Source organism: Peromyscus eremicus, chromosome 19, assembly GCF_949786415.1.
Source record: "Peromyscus eremicus chromosome 19, PerEre_H2_v1, whole genome shotgun sequence".
NCBI lineage: Eukaryota > Metazoa > Chordata > Mammalia > Rodentia > Cricetidae > Peromyscus > Peromyscus eremicus.
In genome coordinates this window covers 14,829,163-14,850,119 of record NC_081435.1, presented here as the reverse complement: position 1 = coordinate 14,850,119, position 20,957 = coordinate 14,829,163, and the positions used below count along the sequence as shown (strand labels likewise).

The window sequence follows — 20,957 nt, the reverse complement described above, 5'->3', positions numbered from 1 at the left end:
TCTGAACCACTTTAAGTACTTCCAGACCCAGGCCACTGACCTGGGACTTGTCCAGAGAGGAAAGCTTTCTACCTTTTGCTGGAATGAATGGCCCATGTTCAATGTAGGATGGCCTGAGGTGGGAACCTTTGACCTCCCAACTATTTATCAGGTTAAGGACATATTCTATGGGTCACCAGAATACCCCAATCAGGTTCCCTACATCACCACCTGGCAAATGATGATGATAGAAATTCTCCCTAAATGGTTAAACCCCTTCCTTCTACCCTCCCAGATGGTTGTTGCAGTGGTGACAGAAAAGAATTTGCCACAAAGGTAAAAAGGAGAACTGAAACCTACAGCACCCCTTACTCTGTCCTTCTCACTTCAGGGATCCGGAGGAAGAGTTCTTCTTGGCCCTGCCACTGTATCCACAGGCGGAACAGGGGAGCAGAGAGAGGGGTGGAGGAAGAACTGAGGAGCCCCCCACATAAGCATGCCCGCTCACGGAGGGAGGAGCTGCTGGCTAAAGCCAACTCCATGGCCCTTCCCTGTGTGCTGTGGGCCCTCCTGATGCTGAGGGTGGACAGCACCTGGTCCATTGGCCTTTCACCACTAATTACCTCTATAACTGAAGCTGCAAAATCCTAAGTGTTCTGAGAAACCCGCTAAGCTCATTGACCTACTTGATTCTGTCCTCTTTGCTCATTCATCAGCCAACCTGGGAAGACTGTTAACAGGTGCCCCAGGTCCTCTTCACCATGTAAGAGAGGGAGCAAATTCTGGCTGAGGCTGGAAATTGGTTCCAGGCACAGAAAGAAGGCCTACCACAAATCTAGACCTCATCAATGCGGGGTTTCACCTGACCCAACCCAACATGGGAGAAGGTAGGGAGAGGCTGAAGGTCTTCTGTCAAACTCTAATGGGGGGTTTCTGGGCTGCCACAAGGCGGCCCACAAATTTGTGTAAAGTAAGTCAGGTACAAAAAAAGGACCTGAAGAGTCACCAGGAACCTTCCCAGAAAGACTTATAGAAGTCTATAGAACCTACACACCTTTGAATCTGGAAGCACCAGAGAATTGATCTGCAGTTAGTCTGGCTTTTGTCAACCAGTCAGCTCCAGACATCCACTGTAAGTTACAGAGACTGGAAGGTTTTGAAGGTAAGAGACTGGCTTAACTTATAGTAGTAGCTGAGAAAGTGTACAGTAACAGGGATACCTTGGGGGACAGGCAGACTTGGGGACTAGCTAAGATCCTGCTGGCAGTGTCAGCTGACCCTGAAGCAAAAAGACAGGATCTAAGAAAATTGCCTTTTGGAGATTCAGCACTTAGGGAGAGGGGGTAAAGCAAAGACTGGGCAATAGGCCCTGTCTACAGAAAGACCAATGCACTTACTGCAAGAAGCTGGAACACTGGAAGAATGAATGTCCTGAACAACAGGACTTGGGGGCAAAGGTACTAGAGCTAGGAGAGCTGAGTGATTGAAGGGTGTGGGTGCCCACAAAGATTCCAACTTGTGGTTTATTTCCATTTCGACTTAAGGTCAGAGAGTCAGAGTTTTTGTTGCTCTCCAAAGCTGTATGGCAGGATGTTTGGCCAAGGGCGTGGTTGCCAGATGTCCTGCTCCTCAGAGCTGGGTAATAGGATGTTTTGGTCAAAGGAGTAGTTACCAGGTGTCTTATATTTCAAGGCCAAATTACAGGATATTTTGCCATAAGGCCTGGCTACTAGATATTTTGACAATTAAGGAAGTACTTACACTTGTCTGTACTTTGTCCTTGGGGGTGGAGGTCTTTTGCCTCTCTCCTTGCTGGTATATAAAAAAGCCTATGAGGAATAAACTCAGGGTGACTGTAGTATTGACCCAGAGCCCTCTCAATGCTATTCTGTGTCTCTTTTTCTTTTATGTCTATTACAATAGGCGTTAGCCTTTATATCTCTATTTTTCATATCTAGTATTTCTTAATCCTCACTCCGGCCTTCAAGGACTGTTTGACAGGTCTGGCTGGTCCCTGACAGTAGGTGATGGGGTGGCGCCCCTCCCCAAGCCTTGGGTAACCCTAAAAGTGGGAAGGAGGCCCACTGACTTTCTGGTAGACATAGGAGCACACCACTCCATTCTAAAACAACCTCTGGGCAAAATGTCCCAAAAGCAATCATGGGTACAAGGGGCCATAGGAATGAGCCGATATTCACAGACTACCTAAAGATTGGTGGACACAGGAAAGGTATGGAAAACCCACTCCTTCATGGTCATTCCTGAATGTCTATACCCCTTGCTTGGAAGGGAACTGATAACCAAAAAGGGGTCCCATATCCACTTTGACCAGGCTGGGATCATGGTGACTGACCAAAAAGGGGAACATCCTTGTATTATAGATGAATACAAGCTGTTCACAGATCTTCCAGATTGGAAAAGAGATGGGGAGGCAGGGAGCCTGCTACAACAATGGCTCCAGGAAATTTCCCAAGCTGTCGGGGGGAGAGGGGGATGGACGAGATTGGAGGGTCAGGACTAGCCAAACACTGGGCCCTGTGGTGGTACAACTGAAGGTCAATGCTACATCAGCCCGCATCAGACAGAATCCAATGCCCAGGGACGCTAAGCAAGGGATTGCCCCCAACATCAGATGCATAGGAACCTAGGCATCCATGTCCCCTGCCAATCAGCCTAGAATACATCCCTGTTGCCAGTCAAGAAACCTAATTTCAATGACTATTGGCCTGTACAGGACCTAAGAGAGGTAAACAAGGTGGTTGAGGATATCCATCCTTCCGTTCCCAACCCTTACACTCTCCTCAGCAACCTCCCCAGCAAGTATATTACACCATTCCGGACCTTAAGGACACCTTCTTCAGCCTGCCTCTGGCCCCAGTCAGCCAGTCTCTCTTTGCCTTTGAATGGCAGGACCCAGATAAGGGACACAATGGACAACTGACCTGGACACAGCTCCCCCAGGGATTCAAGAACTTCCCTACCATCTTTGATGAATCCCTCCATGAGGATTTGGGTGAGTATAGACAGGTCTACCCAAATGTCAGTTTATAGCAGTATGCAGACCTCCTGATCACAGCCACAATGATCTGAAGGCCTGCAGGATGGCTACCAAGGAACTGCTCCAAACCCTGGGGGATGTGGGGTACTATGTGTCTGAGAGGAAACCCCAACTCTGCCAAAAAAGGTAACCTATCTGGGATACATTTCCAAGGGAGGAAGAAGGTGGCTGTCAGAGGCAAGGAAAGAGACTATTCTAAGGATTACCCCAGCCCACCAATCACCAGGAGGTAAGAGAGTTCTTGGGGTCTGTTGGATTTTGTAGGCTCTGCATCGCCGGGTTTGCCAAGTTAGTCCAACTGTTGTATGAAGCAACCAGGGAAAGACTCCACTAGGATGGACTAAACAAATGGAAGGGGATTTTGACAAAATGAAAACAGGCTTGCTAGAGGTCCCAGCATTAGCCTAGCCAGATGTCACAAAGCCATTTCACCTATACGTGGAAGAAAAGAAAGGGGTAGCCAAAGGAGTCCTAACCCAGTCTCTCGGACCCTGGAAGAGGCCAGTGGCCTATTAGTCAAAGAAGCTAGATTCGGTGGCAATGGGATGGCCCCCATTCCTCCATATAATGGCAGCCACCACCTTGCTAGTCAGGATTCAGACAAACTGACTTTTGGTCAGGCTTCATAGTAACCACACCACATGCTATAGAAGGGGTCCTCAAACATTCACCTGATAGATGGCTGACCAATGCCAGGCTGACTCACTACCAGGCTTTGCTCTTAAATCCCCCTCGAGTCCAATTTACCTCCAGTAGTGCTCTAAACCCAGCCATCCTGCTCCCAGACCTGGACCAGGGTGGTTCTCTACATGACTGTCAGAAAATCTTGAGCCACCTATGGGGAACAAGGCCAGACCTTTAAAGAAGGCCAAAGTCACCTGGTACATGGATGGTAATAGCTTCATCAAGAATGGCAACAGGCATGCAGGGCAGCAATGTAGGCAGCAATGCCTACAGAAAAGGCAATCATCTTGGCAGAAGCCATGCCCCCAGGTACCTCTGCCCAGAGGGCTGAACTAATAGCCCTAACCAAGGCCTTACAGATGAGGTGAGGGAAGAGACTCAATACATAAATACAGACAGTCGATACACCTTTGCCACTGTGCATATCCATGGCATCATCTACAAGGAAAGAGGTCTTCTGATGGCAAAAGGAAGGACTACCAAGATCAAACAGGAGATCCTGAGTGTCCTGAAAGCCATATGGCTGCCCCGAAAAGTGGCTGTCAGGCACTGCACAGGACATCAGAAAGGAGAGGACCCTGTTTCTAAGGGAAACAAGGGGGCAGATGCAGCCACTCAAGAAGCAGCCCTCCAGGTGGCAGCCACTCTGATAGTCAAACTGCCTAAACTAGCAGCCCCAACCTTGCCCAAAAACCTCGTCTATACCAAGAAGGAATTTTGGAGAACTGGAACTTGCACCAATGCCTGCAAAGAGGATACAGGACTCCTGATGGGCAGATTATCTTCTCAGACTTTCCTAGCCAAGTAGTCCAGCAGATACATCAGTGTACCCATTTGAGGGAAAGGAAAATACAAGACTTGCTAAGAAGAGCACACCTCAAGGTGTTCGACCTAAGACCAAAAATGGAGGAAGCTATAACCCGCTGCCCGACATGCTAAATCAGGCACAGGAGTGTCAATGAGGGGGCAGAGAAAGAGGAACAAAGCCTGGAGTCAATTGGGAAATTGACTTCACTGAGGTTAAGCCTGGGCTCTATGGCCATAGGTACCTATTGGTGTTTAGAGATACCTTTTCAGGGTAGATTGAGGCATACCCTATTAAGAGGGAGACCACCACGGTAGTCATAAAGAAGCTACTGGAAGGCATTATCCCCAGGTATGGCCTCCCTACTCTCCTAGACTCTGATAATGGGCCCACTTTGATCTCACAGGTAACACAACAGCTAATTAAAACTGTAGGGACAAATTGGAAGTTTCACTGCGCATATCGCCCCCCAAAGTTCAAGATAGATAGAAAGGATGAATTGGACCTTAAAGGAGACATTAACCAAACTAACTCTCATGACTGGTGGTGACTGGGTATCTCTCCACCCCATTGCTCTCTACCAGGTTCGGAACTCTCCCTACACCTTAAGTTTAACACCATCTGAAATCATGTATGCTAGACCACCACCCTTATTACCTAATCTAAAAGCTGAAATACTTGTTGAATTTGATGATCAAAGATTTCTTCCCTCCCTACAAGTCTTGTTCCAGGTGCAGAAACAGCTTTGGCCTCAGCTATGTGCAGTCTATGAGAAGGCACCACCTCCCATGCCTCACAGATTTCAGCCAGGGGACGTGGTGATCATCAAGACACCAAAAAGAAAATTTGGAACCTGGATGGAAGGGACCCTACACTGTCATCCTGATGACACCCACAGCTGTCAAAGTGGATGGGTTCTTCACCTGTATACACCACGCCCATGTGAAGCCTGTGGACCTGCACACAGACCCTGAGGACTATGCTCCAGAGGAAGTCAACCCTGAACTTCGGAGGGCAGTTGTACATCCACAAGACCCTCTAAAACTGAGAATCCAGAAGGTCACCGGCCCAGCTAAGTAATGGGCTTGCTCTTATGCTCCCTTGGTTTCCTTAGTTCATGTCTGCTGGAGTTTTCCAACTAGGCTCCCACGGGGCACCAAAACCCTCATCAGCCCTTTAACTTCACTTGGAAGGTCATCAATATAGACTCGGGGGAGGTCCTAAATCAGACCTCCCATTCTGCCCCATATGGACCTGGTTTCCTGACCTGTACTTTGACTTGGGGGCACTTTTTACCAAAATGGCGAACGGGGTGTTACATGGGCACATCTATACTGACTCCTTTATTCAAAAACATTGTTTCCATTTCTATGTTTGCCCTGGACATGATAGAACCAGTAAAAGACTTCTGTGGAACAAGTGACTATTTCTGTGCCTCGTTGAGTTGTCTCCACAGGTGGAAGACCCCAAAGACAGGAGACCTTATCAGAATAAATAGGGCATATGAACCAGCCTGTCACCCTGGGAGTGATGGAAAGGGGGCATGCAACACAATATTGATTCAATTCACTGATGCTGGCAAAAAGGCATCTAGTTGGACACCAGGAAAAACCTGGAGTTTAAGGCTATATGACAAGGCCAGAATGGCACTTGCTGACATGGAGCATTACTCACCCTACAATTAGATGCCCAGCCCCTACACCCATTGCAGCCCCTGGACCCCAATAAGGTAATAAACACAACCAGACCCATGCTTGCCCCCACCCCGAGGCCCACGAAAACTAAAAACCTTACCATTAACAGACAAAACTACCCCCACAGACCTACTCCCCAATCCAGGACCTTTAGACCTTCTAAAAGCTATCTATTAATTTTAAATGGCTCAAAGCCCAGTCTCATTAAAACCTGCTAGCTTTGCCTGGACACAAACCCCCCTATTACAATGGAATTGCAGTAATGGGAGGCTATATGGACTCCTCTGACACCCAGTCATGCAGATGGCAATACTCAGGCAAAGAGAGACTCGCCTTATGGTCTATGACAGGAAATGACCTCTGCATAGGTGGCCCCCGCCAAATTATGTCAGTCTCTGCAATGAGACTCAGAGTCCACTGGAGATGGGATACTTAATTCCCCCAGACGATGCTTGGTGGGCTTGCACTACAGGTTTGACCCCCTGCATACGCTCAAGTTTTAATTAACACTCAGGGTTTCTGTGTCTTAGTACATTTGGTCCCTAAAATAGCCTATTACCCTGAAAAAGAAATTCTCCACCAACTAGAACCACCAGAGCGAACCAAACGGAAAGTTTTCACAGCCATATTGGTGTCTTCCCTCCTAGGCCTAGGTTTAACCAGGGACATAGGTACCAAGACTTCAGCCCTCATTCTCAAAGACCAGAATTATAGGACTCTGAGCATGGCCATAGATGCAGATATAGCCACCCTAGATAAATCTATCACCCACTTAGAAGAGTCCCTCTCCTCCTTAGCTGAAATGGTCCTTCCGAATAGAAGAAAAGGACTTACTATTCTTTCAACAAGGAGGTCTATGCTTGGCCCTAGGGGAAGTGTGTTGTTTCTATACCAACTACTCAGAAGTCATTAGTGATTCCATGACTGTGTTGAGAAAGAGGCTGCATGACAGGAAACTCAAGAGGCCACAAAATGAGGGATGGTATGAGTCCCTGGTTAACTGGTCTCCCTGGCTGACCACTCTCTTGTCTGCTCTGGCTGGCCCTTTCGTCTTCCTACTGTTGGCCATAACTTGTGGGCCTTGCATAGTTAATGCATTAGTCAGGTTTGTCAAAGAGAGGATCTCCACTGTTCAATTGATGGTTCTCAGACAGCAATATAGACCCATAGACCTGGAAGAATCATCTCTAATATTTGAGAAGACCTTACTCAAGGGGGGAGTAAGATGGCCAGTGGCAGTGGCAGCTGCAGAACGAATGTCACGTGGCAGAGCTGGCCCAAGAGTCTGAATAGTAAATGATGACATCTGCACAGAGGGGTTGCTCAGAGCAGGGGACCAGAGCCCAAGGAGATGTAAAAGAGGTCTAGTAGGAGGTGGAGACTCAGGCAGGTAAGAAGAGCATCGTGTGGAGAAAGCCAGTCACATATGCTTTACTAGGACCTAAGTAAGGTGAGATGAACTTGGAGATGATGGTGAGCTAGCATGGAGACCTAGATCCCAAGTATGATGGGAGATCTATGCAACATTTGGAGGCAGGTGCTGATAAATATAACCAACACAGTACTCATACCTAATTAACATGAAACAGGGTATCAGACAATAAGAAGCTAAGAAGGACAAACACTCAGTGGACAGCCCTGAATGTGGTATCAGAACCCAGGCAGAAAGAACAAACAGAGTTATCACAAAGGCATAGGCACAGAGTCTGTGGTGAATGAGGAGAATACACTTACCTAGAGATGCTTTGGCATGAAGTCAAGGCCTAAGCAGAGGAAAGAGAACATTCAAATAGTAAGAAAAGGTCAGCTCAAAGAAAACCAGAGGCAGAGAGGAAAACAAAGGCACAGAGTAGCCTGGACTGATGTGCTATATAAACAGGAAAAAGAAGATATCCACAGAGAAGGACTGGTGGACTGGATAGCCAGTGCTCTTAACCAGTTCTAGCATTCTGAGGAAAGTTTCTCTTCCGTACAAGGAGTTAACAACAAAGATGAAATGTTAGTTACATGCAAAATGACTAAACAAAGACACCAAAAAAATAAAACAAAGAAAAAGAGCTCCTCACTGCAAGCTAAGTCTTAAAATTACAAGTGTTTTTAAAGCCCTCTTGGACACTCATCAAGAGCAACCACATCCTAGACTATGAAACCTCAAAATGTTGTTTTTAAGAGATGCCATGATAAATGAAGACCCCAATGGGAATAGGAAGAAGCAAAGTGCTAGTGAGGTCCCCAGAAGTCCACAAAGATACCTCCACAATAGACTACTGGCAATGGTCAAGAGAAAGCCCGAACTGACCTACTCTGGTGATGGGATGGCCGAACACCCTAACTGTCATGATAGAACTCTCATCCAATGGCAGATGGAAGTGGATGCAGAGATCCATGGCCAGGCCCCACGGGGAGCTCCGGGAGTTCAATTGGCGAGAGAGAGGAGGGATTGTATGAGGCAGACAAGTTGAGACCATGATTGGAAAAAGCACAGGGACAAATAGCCAAACTAGTGGAAACGTATGAACTGTGAACCAATGGCTGAGGAGCCCCCATGGAACTGGATCAGGCCCTCTGGATAAGTGAGACAGTTGATGAGCTTGAACTGTTTGGGAGGCCCCCAGGCAGTGGGACCGGGACCTGTCCTTAGTGAATGAGCTGGCTTTTTGGAGCCTGGGGCCTATGCTGGGACACTTTGCTCAGCCTGGGTGAAGGGAAGAGAGGACTGGACCTGCCTCAACTGAATCTAGCAGGCTGAGCTGAATCCCCAGGGGAGTCCTTGTCCTGGAGGAGGTGGGAATGGGGAGTGGAATGGGGGGAGGGGGCAGGAGGAGGGAGGACAGGGGAATCCGTGGCTGATATGTAAAATTAAATTAATTATAAAATTAAAAAAAAATAAATAAAAGAAGTACATGGAAAAAATAGTTATTTGACCATTATAGAACAAAAGTAGAAGTTGATAAAAGAAAAACAATAGAAAAAACATTAAACTCCTGGAGATGTATAACAGGAAATGTCAAAAAAAATTATAAAACATGCACAGACCTGAATAAAATGAAAATACAGTAGATCATGTGGGCATAGTGAAAACATGCTGAGAAAAAGTTTACAGCACTAAACTGCTAAAATTAAGAGAGATATATACAATCTCTAAGTTCTCTGTAAATGGAAAGGGAAAAATAAATCCAAAGCAATAAAAAAGAAGGAAATAACACAGATAATAGAATTTAAAAAATCAATGAAATAGAGAACAGAAACATGGGGAAGTGGAAATCAATCAAACAAAAATCTGGTTCTCTGGAAAGTCAATAAAATTGATAAGCCTAGCAAAGACAAAAGAGAGAAGGTTCAAATCACTACTGTCAGACATGAAGGATTGCAGATACTGTGGTCATTAATGAGATAGTAAAAACAGTAAAAGAATACTATTAATTTTATGCTCACAAATTTGCTAACTTGGAAGAAATGAAACAGTTCTCAAAAACTACAAACTCCTTGGGATGGAGAGATGGCTCAGAGGTTAAGAGTAGAGGACCCTACTCATCATTCTCAGACTCCCCACTGACTCTAGTTCCAGGAACCTGACGCCCTCTTCTGGTCTCCATGGGCATCAGGCACACAAGGAGTACAGAAACATACATGCAGGCAACACCCATACACACAGAATGAAAATAAGATACCATTTAAAAATACCCTAAAAACTCTTAAGTTCAACCAAGATAAAATAGACAAAATGAACAATCTTAAAACTATTAAATAAATTAAAATTTTAATTTAAAAATTCTTTAAAAGCAAATCTTTGGACCTTTACCATTTCACTGGAGAATACTAACAAATACTTAAGAACTAACACCACTTCAAATCAGACTTGATGGCACATGTATGTAATCCCAGCACTTAGGGGGCTAAGGCAAGAGATTGCAAGTTCCAGCCAGACATATATATGTGCGTGTGTGTGTGTGTGTGTGTGTGTGTGTGTATAAACATACAGGGAGAGAGAGAGGGGGAGAGAGAGAGAGAGAATCTCTAAAACCTATAGTCAATACCAACCAAACACCAATTTCCTACACTTCCAGAAAATACAAGGGAGGAAACTGCTAATATACACGACTGGGCTACCATGACCATGCTACAAATCAAAGTAAAAGTGCGAAAGCACAAAACTTAGACCAATTCCTCTCATGAAATTTGCTACAAAAATTCAAAAGAGCAAATCAAATTGTTTAATACAGAAAAATAATCCTAACAAGTAAGAATTACAAGAGGTAGGCAAGAGTAATGCAATGTGCAAAATCCAGTTAGTATAACCCACAACATTATAGGATAAAGATTGTATACTAACTGACACAGAAAAAAGCAGTTAAGAAAACCTAGCATGCAATCACAGTAAAAACTAGGAATTGGGCAGGAACTAGTGATGTGCAGAAGCTCAGGAATTTGGAGCAAGACTGGGCAACACAGTGAAATTCCATTTCTTAAAAAAGGAAGTAAGAAAAGGGGCTAGAAATAGAAAGAAACTTCCTCAATACCATAAGGTACCTAAAAACACATCTACAGTCAACATTACTGATGGCAAACTGAACACATCACACCTAACATAAAAAAATTGCAAAGATATCATTTCTCACCATTCATATTTACATAGCACTGAAAGTTGAGCCAGAACCATAAAGGAAGGAAAATATACATTCTACAAAGAAAATAATACATGTGTCCCTATTTGTAAATGGTATGACTGTGGACAGAGAAGAATCCCAAGAATCAACAGCCAAACCCTTACAATTTATCAGTAAATTCACAAAAGTTGTTGGAATTAAGATAGAAATATAAAGCTCAATTACATGTCTATATATTCTGAAAAAAAAAAACACAAAAACCAAATTACTATTAACAATTGCTCCTAAAGATTAAATATTTATGTGTAAATATGAGAAAACTTGTACAAGATCTACATCCTAAAAGTTAAAAACAGCTCCTAAAGAAATTAAACATCTAAGTAATTGGAGACATACTGTGGTGATAGATTTTTCTGAAAATATTTGCTGAGCCCAAAGAGACTAAACTTTTGCTGGACCTCAGCAAAGTTAATAACATGCCTTGAGGTCATTTAAGACTATGTACTGGGCCTGCTGTTTGCTCAGCCTATTGAAGTTTAGCCTGCTTTTAAGAGAACAATGAAACCAACCTTGCTGTGCCTTAGATGTTCCATGGAATCAGTTTTTACAACCTAAGCTAGATGTATATATAGCCTTAACCTTAAGTTATATAGTTTTCCATGCCCCAACCCAGGATAATGTATATGTGCATTGTGGTAATCATTTACAAAAAATAGCCAAAACAATGAAAACAACCTTAAACAAAACAAATATCCCATAAATATTGGAAGCAATATGTGATATAAGTTGATGACATATTTTTGCAATTTTGAGTGCTTATTCTGGAATTCTGAATCCTATGGAGTCAGTAAAGTAACCCCTTCCCTTGTAAGCTCTGCTAAGAGCTCTGTAGGGAACACCTTGATCCTTTCCCACACCACGTTTCTGTGCGCTTCAGTCAGTACAGAGCAAAGCCCTTTCTTTGAGTCGGACAAGACACAGGAAGAGAAGGGGACAATTCAAACTGGGCATCATTCTTGGTCAAACTAATCCAAAGGGAGGTTCCTTTCTTATCATTCGTTAATGTGTTGTCAAAGCAATAAATAGCCACATTAATGGATGGGGAGATACAACACAGCAAAGATTTTTAGTTCTTCCTAAAAATTGATCTATAGTTTAACGAAATACCTACTAGTATGTCAGTAGTGTAAGTAAATTTGTTGCAACTCTGTGAGTTTGGTCCCAGATTTAGGCACCAACCACATGAGTTCTGCAACTCTTGGAAGAGGTAGCTTGACCACTCGGGAGTCAGGAGACGGCTGGAGTTGTGACGAGACAGCAGCCCTGGAGGGCGAGGTAGCCACTTAGGACAACTCTGACAGCTGGAGGGCGAGATATCCTGGATACCTTGAGCCACTTGGGGCAGCTCTGCCCTGGAGGGGAAGTTTTTCTGACTGCTGGGGAGAGTCAGGCCTGGAACTGCTTCAGCATGGAAGGGTATCCTGACTGTTCAGGAAAGTCAGGCCTGGTGCTGCCAGGAGAGCTCTACAGGGAAGGGTATCCTGACTCTTCAGGAGAGTCAGGCTCTACCTGGTGTGACTGGGGATGGTCTCCCCGGACGATATAGCAATCCTGCTCCTCTCCTGGAGAGCCGCTACAGCTGAGCTTCTTAGCAGCGCTCGCTTCTCTGGCCTAAGATGTTGCTTCTTCTGCTTCACTCTGCAAAAGGGGAAACCCCTGCAGAAACGTAGCAGTCTCCTCCAGCTCTGGAGAAAAGTGTTACTTTTTCAGCTCTTTCAGCTCTCCCTTGCTCTGTCCACTGAGGGACGTCTCAGCAAAAATCTTCAGTTCAGCTCCTCCTTGCTCTGGCCATTAAGAGATGTCTCAGCAAGGATCTTCTCTACACCAGTGAATGAAGATCTTCACACCCAAAACTCTTTTGAGAAAGAGATTTGGGAAGGAGGAGTCCAGCAGAGTAGCTGCCTCTACCACGGTGGAGAGACCAGCCCACAACTAACCAGGCAGGGAGGTTTATATAGGATGTCTGGGGGGCAGAATCAAGCAGTGATTGGTTAGATTTCTGCCCAGGGATTGGCCAGTTTTGAGGGCTAGGGACAGAGATGGCCCTGATTTCAGAGCCAAACTGTGTTTCTTTCACTGGCCTTTCTTGGCTTTTTGACACTTCTTCTAAGGCCAGGGCACATTTCTTTCACTGACTCGGATTCTAGGGACCAAGAGTGTTATTTTGGCACTAGTTTCAGAGTCAGGGTATGTTTGCTTGGTTCTGGGTTTGGGGATAAAGTGTTCATTTCTCTGGCTCAGGTCCCAAACCCAGGCTGCTTCTTTCCCTGGTCCTGGGCCCCAGGGCCAGGATTCTACTGTCCTGCTCTGTGATTGGTTGGTTTCACAAGTCAGTTGGCCAGGGGCAGAGATGGCTCTAATTTGAGCCAAACTGTGTTTCTTTCACTGGCCTTACTTAGCTTTTTGACACTAATTCTAAAACCTGGGCACATTTCTTTCACTGACTCTGATTCTAGGGACCAAGAGTGTTTCTTTGATACTGGTTTCAGAGTCAGGGCATGTTTCCTTAGTTCATTTTTCTGGCTCAGGTCCCAAACCCAGGCTGTATTTCTTTGCCTGGTTCTGGGCTCCAGGGTCAGGGTGGGTTTCTTTAGCCAGCCCCTTTTCCCTACAAGTAGAGCTTTTTGTTTTGCTTTACCAGCATTGACATGCTTGTGTCAAAGTTATTACAGAAAGGACTAGCACTGTTCTTTTTGAAAAGTAAGAACAAAGTGAGAGGAGTCACTACTCAGCATTAAGGTTTTCTATATTATACATGAACAGTAATAAAAGCTGAGGGACAGGCAGGCAGAGCAATGCAAAATAGGAACCCAGAAAGGGCATACAAATATGCTCCTATTGATTTCTAACAGAAACATAAAAAAGATTTCTATAAATTGCACTGGTGTAAGTGGACATCAATAAAAAAATCTCAACTTAGACATGCTTAGTAATACAAAAACCAACTCAAATCGATCATTGACTAAAAAAGAAAAAAAAATGACATACTCATCTAGTTAAGGTTAAAAGTGTTTAGACTATGGAAGATCCTGAGGATAATGAAGCAAGCCACAGAGACAGAGGAAAGTATTTTACACTGCACATTCAACGAAAGATCTATATTTAGAACATATATACAATCTCAAACTCAGAAAAAAAAATGTCCAAACATTCTGGTACGATATGGCCAGAGGAATGCAGTCAGTTCCAGTGAAGATATAGACAGGAATAAGAACATGAAATAATTTCCATTATTATTGACAATTACAGAAAGAAAAACTAACCTAGATATCACTAAATGCCCATGATATTCCTAAAATTAAAATATACAAATTTGGAAGCTAGAATTCAGAACACCTAGATTTATTGCATTGTTGGTGGGAATATAAAATGCTACAACCTTTTTTGGAATGTGGTTTCTTATAAAACCAAACACACTTAATCCCAAAGAAATCAAACTTTCATGTACATATAAAAAACTATACTTGAATGTTCATAACAACTACATTTATAACTGTCAAAAACTGACAAGCACTCCAGTGTTTTCCAGTAGATGAAGAGTTAGTCAATCTAGCACCTCTATACCAAAAGAAATACAATAAAAAGGGAAAAAATACTACAACACAATTGGAATGGCTTCAAAGAATTATGCCAAGGAAAAAGAACCGATCTTAAAAAAGTCACAAAATATATGACCCCATTTATAAAGCTTTCTGACAGGATGCAATTATAGTGATAGAGAACAGATTAATAGAAGTTTGGGATTAGGGAAGTGGGTAGGAAAGAAAGTATCTGTGCTGAGGTTGGGGTGATGGATCAGATTGTCCAAGTGTTTGCTGCTCTTCCAAAACACTGGAGTTTCATTTCCAGCGCTCATGTCATGCTGATCACCTGTGACTGCAGGTCTAGAAAAATCACCATTCTTTTCTAGCTTCAAAGAATACCTAGATTCATGTGCATACACACATAATTTTTTAAGTGCAAGTAAAGAAGTATAACACTTGCCTACCATGTGCAAGGTGCTAGTCAATTCCAAGCACCTCAAAAAACAAACCAAAACAAAACAAAAATAAAACAATCCTTGTAACAGAACTATTTAGAAATTTGACTATGGTGATTGTGAACAAATCTACAATGAATACATGTAAAACTGGTGATCTCTGTACATAACAGACAAATTCTATGAATGTCAGATTCCTAGATATACTATGATTGTACTATAGTTAGTCAAAATAGTACCATCACTGGACACTGTGTAAAGGGTGGATAAGGTCTCTCTATATTCATAACAACTGCAATAAAATCTACAATTATCTTAGAATCAAAAGTTATTCTTTATTAAGAAATAAAAAAATCATCTTTCTACTTTATTTCTGTGATTCCTAGAGTTTTATATTAGAATAAAATTCAAAGTTTATCAAGTCTGACACTAATAAAAAAGTAAACACTGACATAAACAGGGCCAAGGAAAAACTCATTCTTCAATAAGAATTACATGTGATAATCAACAGAAAACCACTTTGGGAAATATAAAGTAGCTATTGAGTATCATGCAATAGTGGAAGGAGGCACACTCCTCAGATGCACTTTACTATAGTGGTGATAATTCCAGAGCAAAAGTACGTTTGAACAGTTCCAGTGAGTCTCCCCTGCAATACTGCTATAGTTTTAATATGCATTGTCCAAAGTCCCATGTGTTAAAAGTGTGGTCCCCAATCTATGTTACCAGTGGGAATTGGCAATAATTTTACAAGGTGAGGCCTTGTGAGGCATTAAGTCACTGGGAATAAGCACTTGAAGGTGAGTGTTTGGGCAATATAAAATCTTTTTATAAAAGTCTGTTTCCATAAGACTAATGGCTAGAATGACACTGTCTTAGTTAGTGTTCTATGGCTGTGAAGAGAACCACAACCACAGCAACTCTAAAAAGGAAAACATTTAAGTGGGGCTTGATTATAGTTTCAGAGGTTTAGTCCATTCTCAGCATGGCAGCACACAGGCAGACATTGTGCTAGAGAAGGATCAAGAGTTCTACATCCAGATCTGCAGGCAGCAGGAAGAGAGAAAGCCACTGGGCCTGGCTTGAGCTTCTGAATCTCTAAAGTTCACCCCAAGTGACACTCTTCCTCCAACAAGGCCACACCTCCTAATCCCTTTAAACAATGCCACTCCCTGGTGACCAAGCAGCATTCGAATCTATAAACCTGTAGGGACGATTCTTTTTTTTTTTTTTTTTAAGCTGAGGATCGAACCCAGGGCCTTGCACTTGCTAGGCAAGTGCTCTACCACTAAGCTAAATCCCCAACCCATGGGGATGATTCTTATTCAAACCACCACAGACATCAAATGTATTAGTAATATTCTGCTCTCAGAATGAGTTGTCTCACCTATAGATGCATCCCATATAAGGTTTTGTCTCACCTGGCCAGTTCTTTAATTAAGTTCGCAATGCGTCTTTTGTCTTCAAGACATAAATCTTTCAATGATGCCGTCTTCATGCCTCCCTTGCAGACATTCTAGAATAAAACAGCTTCTGGTTAACTTTTTTTTTTTTTTTTTTTTTTTTTTTTTTACTAAAAACAATTTTTAAGCACTTTTTGAGAAATTTATCAAATTAAAAATGGAAAGTGAAATTTCTTAGAAATTATTTATCTGGTTGATTATCCCCATTTTTCATTTAAACCTACTATGAATTCCAAACATGCTCGGGAACTGATAACAAACCAGACAACATCATGGAAATGCACAGAGACGAACTAAAAGATACCTCTGCTAAGCACTAGAGAACATTTCCCTTTCCCCTGGAGAATGCGGGTGACATTGGAAGACACTGAGACACCTGACGCTGTAGCCCAAGACCGTTGATATAAGATACAGGAAGGCTGCCGAGGAGCCAATAGTTGTTGAGCTTTAAAACTCAGCATTCTGAAGGGCCAGATCTAAGAAGAACTGGAATTTATCTCTAGTGTTTATCACATGCCAAGAACATGATAAGTACTTTTTACCTGTTACTCCATCTCATGTTCTCAGCAGTACAATTAGGTAGGCCTTGTTTCAGCTCTTCATTAAGAGTACACAGATTGGCCAGGGTTATAGCAGCTACATAATAGAATGGGGTGCAAAGACAGATTCCAGGCTGTGCTCTTAAACACTATGCCATTCTGTTTTTGTAGTACAGTGGTTCTCTCCAGTAACAACTTCAGAGGGATCTTTAAAGCCATGAAATTCAAGGAGTCACAAGAGAACCCTAGTTAACACAGAATTCTAGATGCTGTATATAGTATATATACTATAGCTATATAGTATATACTTGTTAGTCACCATGTGGATCCTCTGAAAGAACAGCCAGTGCTCTGAAATGCTGACCCATCTCTCCAGTTATGTCTCTCAGTTAAAATGATTGAATAAGTGATGACAGGTTAAAGAAAATTTTAAAATTACTATATACAGCATCAAGAATTCTCATGAATATACCAAAGAGCAAAACACTTAATCCTACAGTACATATTGTATGAGTGTTTATATTAAGTTCCAAACATATAAAACTAAACATTGCTTAAAAATAAAAATACATTGCTTGAAGTAGGACAAGGTTTTGAAAACTACACCTGAAAGCCCAAGTTAGCTTACTGTATATGTTTGTAAATGAAAACTTATTAAAAGAAAACAACAACAACAAAAACCCACCAAGTCAATCACTTAGAGATTCCCTAAGAGTCTTTTCACGGCACAGGGGTCAAGCTGCATAACTGAGACGGACTCTTTTGGGGTGTAAGCCAGAGAGCAAGCCAGCAAGCGGCATTCCTGCAGAGACTCTGCGTGAAGTTCCTGCTTAAGTTCCTCTTCTGTCTTCCTTCTTGGACTACGATCTGGAAGTGTGTGCTAAATAAACCATTTCCTCCCCAAGTTGCTTTTGGTCAGAGTGTTTTATTACAGCTACAGAATAAGACTGGAAACTGTACAAATGAAACAATATGACAGCTCAAAGAAGTGCACTTAGCTAATGGCTTTCATTTATGCCCTTTCTGGCTGCACTGCAGGGCTCATACCAGCATCAACTAGCAACAGCAGAAACACTGCAACTCGCAATGTCTATTCCTAATGCCATCCAAAAAAGACACATTGTTCTGGGGGTCACTATCAAATCCTGTTCTCTACTAGACAACCATCAGTAATGATACCAAAAATATCTCCATGACTACACATTAGGAATTGTGAAACATTTTCTCTAACTAGTCTGACAGTATATATGTGGGGTATTTTGGGCTTTGTGGGGTGACAGTCACTATAGCAACTCTGTGACTCTATAAAAATCATTCACAGACAATACCTTAAAAAACAAGCATACTTGGGAAAAAGAAGAAAAGCAATTAACAAACAAGCTGTTGTGTAGCTGCTTCCTCCAAAATGAAGCCCTATTTTTATGGGATGTAAGATGCCCAAGACACAGGGCACTACAGAAACTTCCAAGGCTCAGAAAGGGCCACTCAGAAAATTACATCACTCCCCCAAAATTCTAAAAGCAGGACACAGTTTCTGAGGACAAGGTTGCTGCCTGCAAGTTGAGTAGGGACCTCCAGGGTATAGTGGGGGTGGATTTTGGTGATGTAACTGCCTTGGAGTCACCCATGTTCATGTAAGTATTCCAGTAAACTCACTGATTCACCCAGCTAGATTGGGGCAAAATAGTTTTAGTCTGTTATTAGTGTCTTGTCTAGGTTGACTAGCAGATTCATTAGTTCTCCCCAGAAAAAGTTACACAACATAAGCAGAAGGAAGATTCTGCCCATGAACCATAGATTACAAAAACTGTCGTCAACTTTGATTGAGGAAAGAAATTCACCAATAGTTACAGCATTACAATAAAGTAAATTTTATTTGAAATATAGTGGTTAAAACAAGCAGATAGAAAAAGACTTAAGAATGTGTAGGTTTATAAAGACAAAGAGAAAGGTAAAACTAGCCACTGGCCTATAAAAAGCAAGAACTGTTGGCAGGGGAGATAGTTCAGTAGACAAAGAGTGCTAGCATTGTAAGAGGTAGGATCCCCAGAGTCACATAAAAGCCAGGCAGGCAATGATGGCCACTCCAATCCCAGCAGTTGGGAAGCAAAGACATAGGATCCCCTAAGAAAACTGGCTAGCTAGACTAGCCAGATTTGGCCATCTCTGGATTCAACACAATACCATGCCCCAATGAATAAAATAGAGAGGAAATGAGGAAGAAACTTGATGTCAAGTTTAGGCCTCCATATACACCAATATGCATACATAGACAGGCACAACACATACATATGCAAAACAGATAACAAAAATAAACAATATATAAAGAAAGAAAAGCAAGAGTTTTGCTGCAGTCCCAAAGGCAAGGAAATCATGCACTCAAGGCTCAAGACTCAATTACATAGCAAATTCAACGTCTACCTGATATATACGAGACACTGGTTCAAAAAAAAAAGTTTTGTTTTGTTTTTCTAAAATACGGAACAAAACAAACTCTAAAAAATTGTAATAATATTATTTTCTAAGTGAAAGTCATAATTGTGCAGGCTGATTTTCCTTACATAAGCTCATATTAATATAAAAGTATCAGCCATCAACTAATAAATTTTGAAACATAAAAACATAAAGGATACCTAACCATAGAAATAGTGAAGTTGACTTACTAATAAATGCTAGAAAAAGGCAACATGTAAAATTTAAATCTTTTGAGACACAGTAAGATAATACATTTTATTAGCTAAGGCTTAGAGCACATCTCTACATTTTGGAGCAAACTCTCAAGAAGTCCAGGTATTTTATTCTGCTACTTAACATTATCAAGGGTAACAAGTTTTTGTGTGTAGCTGGAGTTTTCTCTCTGGGTCCCGCCAAGCCCTGACAGTCCCTTAGCCCACTTATAAAATAAACACACAGACACTTATATTATTTAAACTGCTTGGCCATTAGCTCAGGCCTATCATTGTCTAGCTCTTACTCTTATATTTAGCCCATTTCTATTAATCTATACTTTGCCACATGGCTGATGGCTTATTGGTACCTTACATCTTCCTTGTCCTGGCGGCAGCTCCAGCAGTTTCTCCCTCTGCCTTCCTATTCCCTCAATTCTCCTCTCTGTTAGTCCTGCCTATACTTCCTGTCTGGCTACTGGCCAATCAGTGTTTATTTATACAGAGCAATATCCACAGCATGTGTGTCTTCTACAGACACAAACAGACCATCTTTTAAAAGTCTGTGACTTTATGGAGCAGCATCTATAAAAACTAACAAGCTGGGGAGACAGCTCAGTCAGTAAAGTTCCTGTCACTCAAGCATGAGGACCTGAGTTCAAATGAGGACACGGTAGCACTTGCCTGTAACTTTACAGGTAGAGGAGGTTATAAAGGACAAAGACAGATGGATCCCTAGAGTCTGACCAGAGCAAGCTCTGCTGGGTTCAATAAAAGACCTATGTTACAAACAAAAGATGCTCCCCCATCACACACCCCCAAAAAAACCAACAAAGTAGAGTGATAGAGGAGTAGAGGATGAGGAGATACCGAACTTCTGGCTTCCACACATGCACATATGTATGCACATGTGCATACGCATCACTACCCCACCCCACCCCTTGCACGTACACACACACACACACACACACACACACACACACACACAAAGTATATACCCCCAAAAAAACCAAAGAAATAAGAAAAAGATTACTGACCTGTTCAGCTGCTGAATCTCCTGCACCTTTTAATGACCCCATGGAGATGGAAGCATCAGTCACCCCGGAAGTCTTAACTTTAACATCAACTTTTGGATTTATCAACTTGAGTCTTGATCTTGTATCTCCTTCTGAGGAAAGTCCTAAGAATGTTCATTAAATAAGACTTCAGAATTTAATCTTCTTAATAGATTCAGCTTCCCCACACTCCTCATTAACTATCTCTTGTTACCCTGTACTTTATGAAATCTGATAAGAAAAAATTTATAAATTTCAATTTAAAACCTGTGCGCATGCACACTGGTGTGCATACATCACAAAAATGTTATTTACAGAAAATTCAATAATTCAGTTATGTGATATGAAGATTTGTAAGTCACATTAAA

The 20,957-nt window shown here is 42.3% G+C and overlaps 1 protein-coding gene across 4 annotated transcripts in view; it reads right to left on the bottom strand.

The window, feature by feature from the left end:
• The window catches only part of Kiaa1328 (KIAA1328 ortholog), a 266,377-nt gene that overhangs the window by 232,955 nt on the left and 12,465 nt on the right, over nucleotides 1-20,957 (bottom strand). For all 4 annotated transcript variants that reach the window (XM_059246831.1, XM_059246830.1, XM_059246833.1 and 1 more), the window contains 2 exons: nucleotides 20,572-20,714; nucleotides 16,288-16,382 (listed from right to left, as the gene is read on the bottom strand). In XM_059246831.1, coding sequence (XP_059102814.1) covers nucleotides 16,288-16,382; nucleotides 20,572-20,714 — 238 coding nt within the window. The remainder of the gene's footprint in view (nucleotides 1-16,287; nucleotides 16,383-20,571; nucleotides 20,715-20,957) is intronic.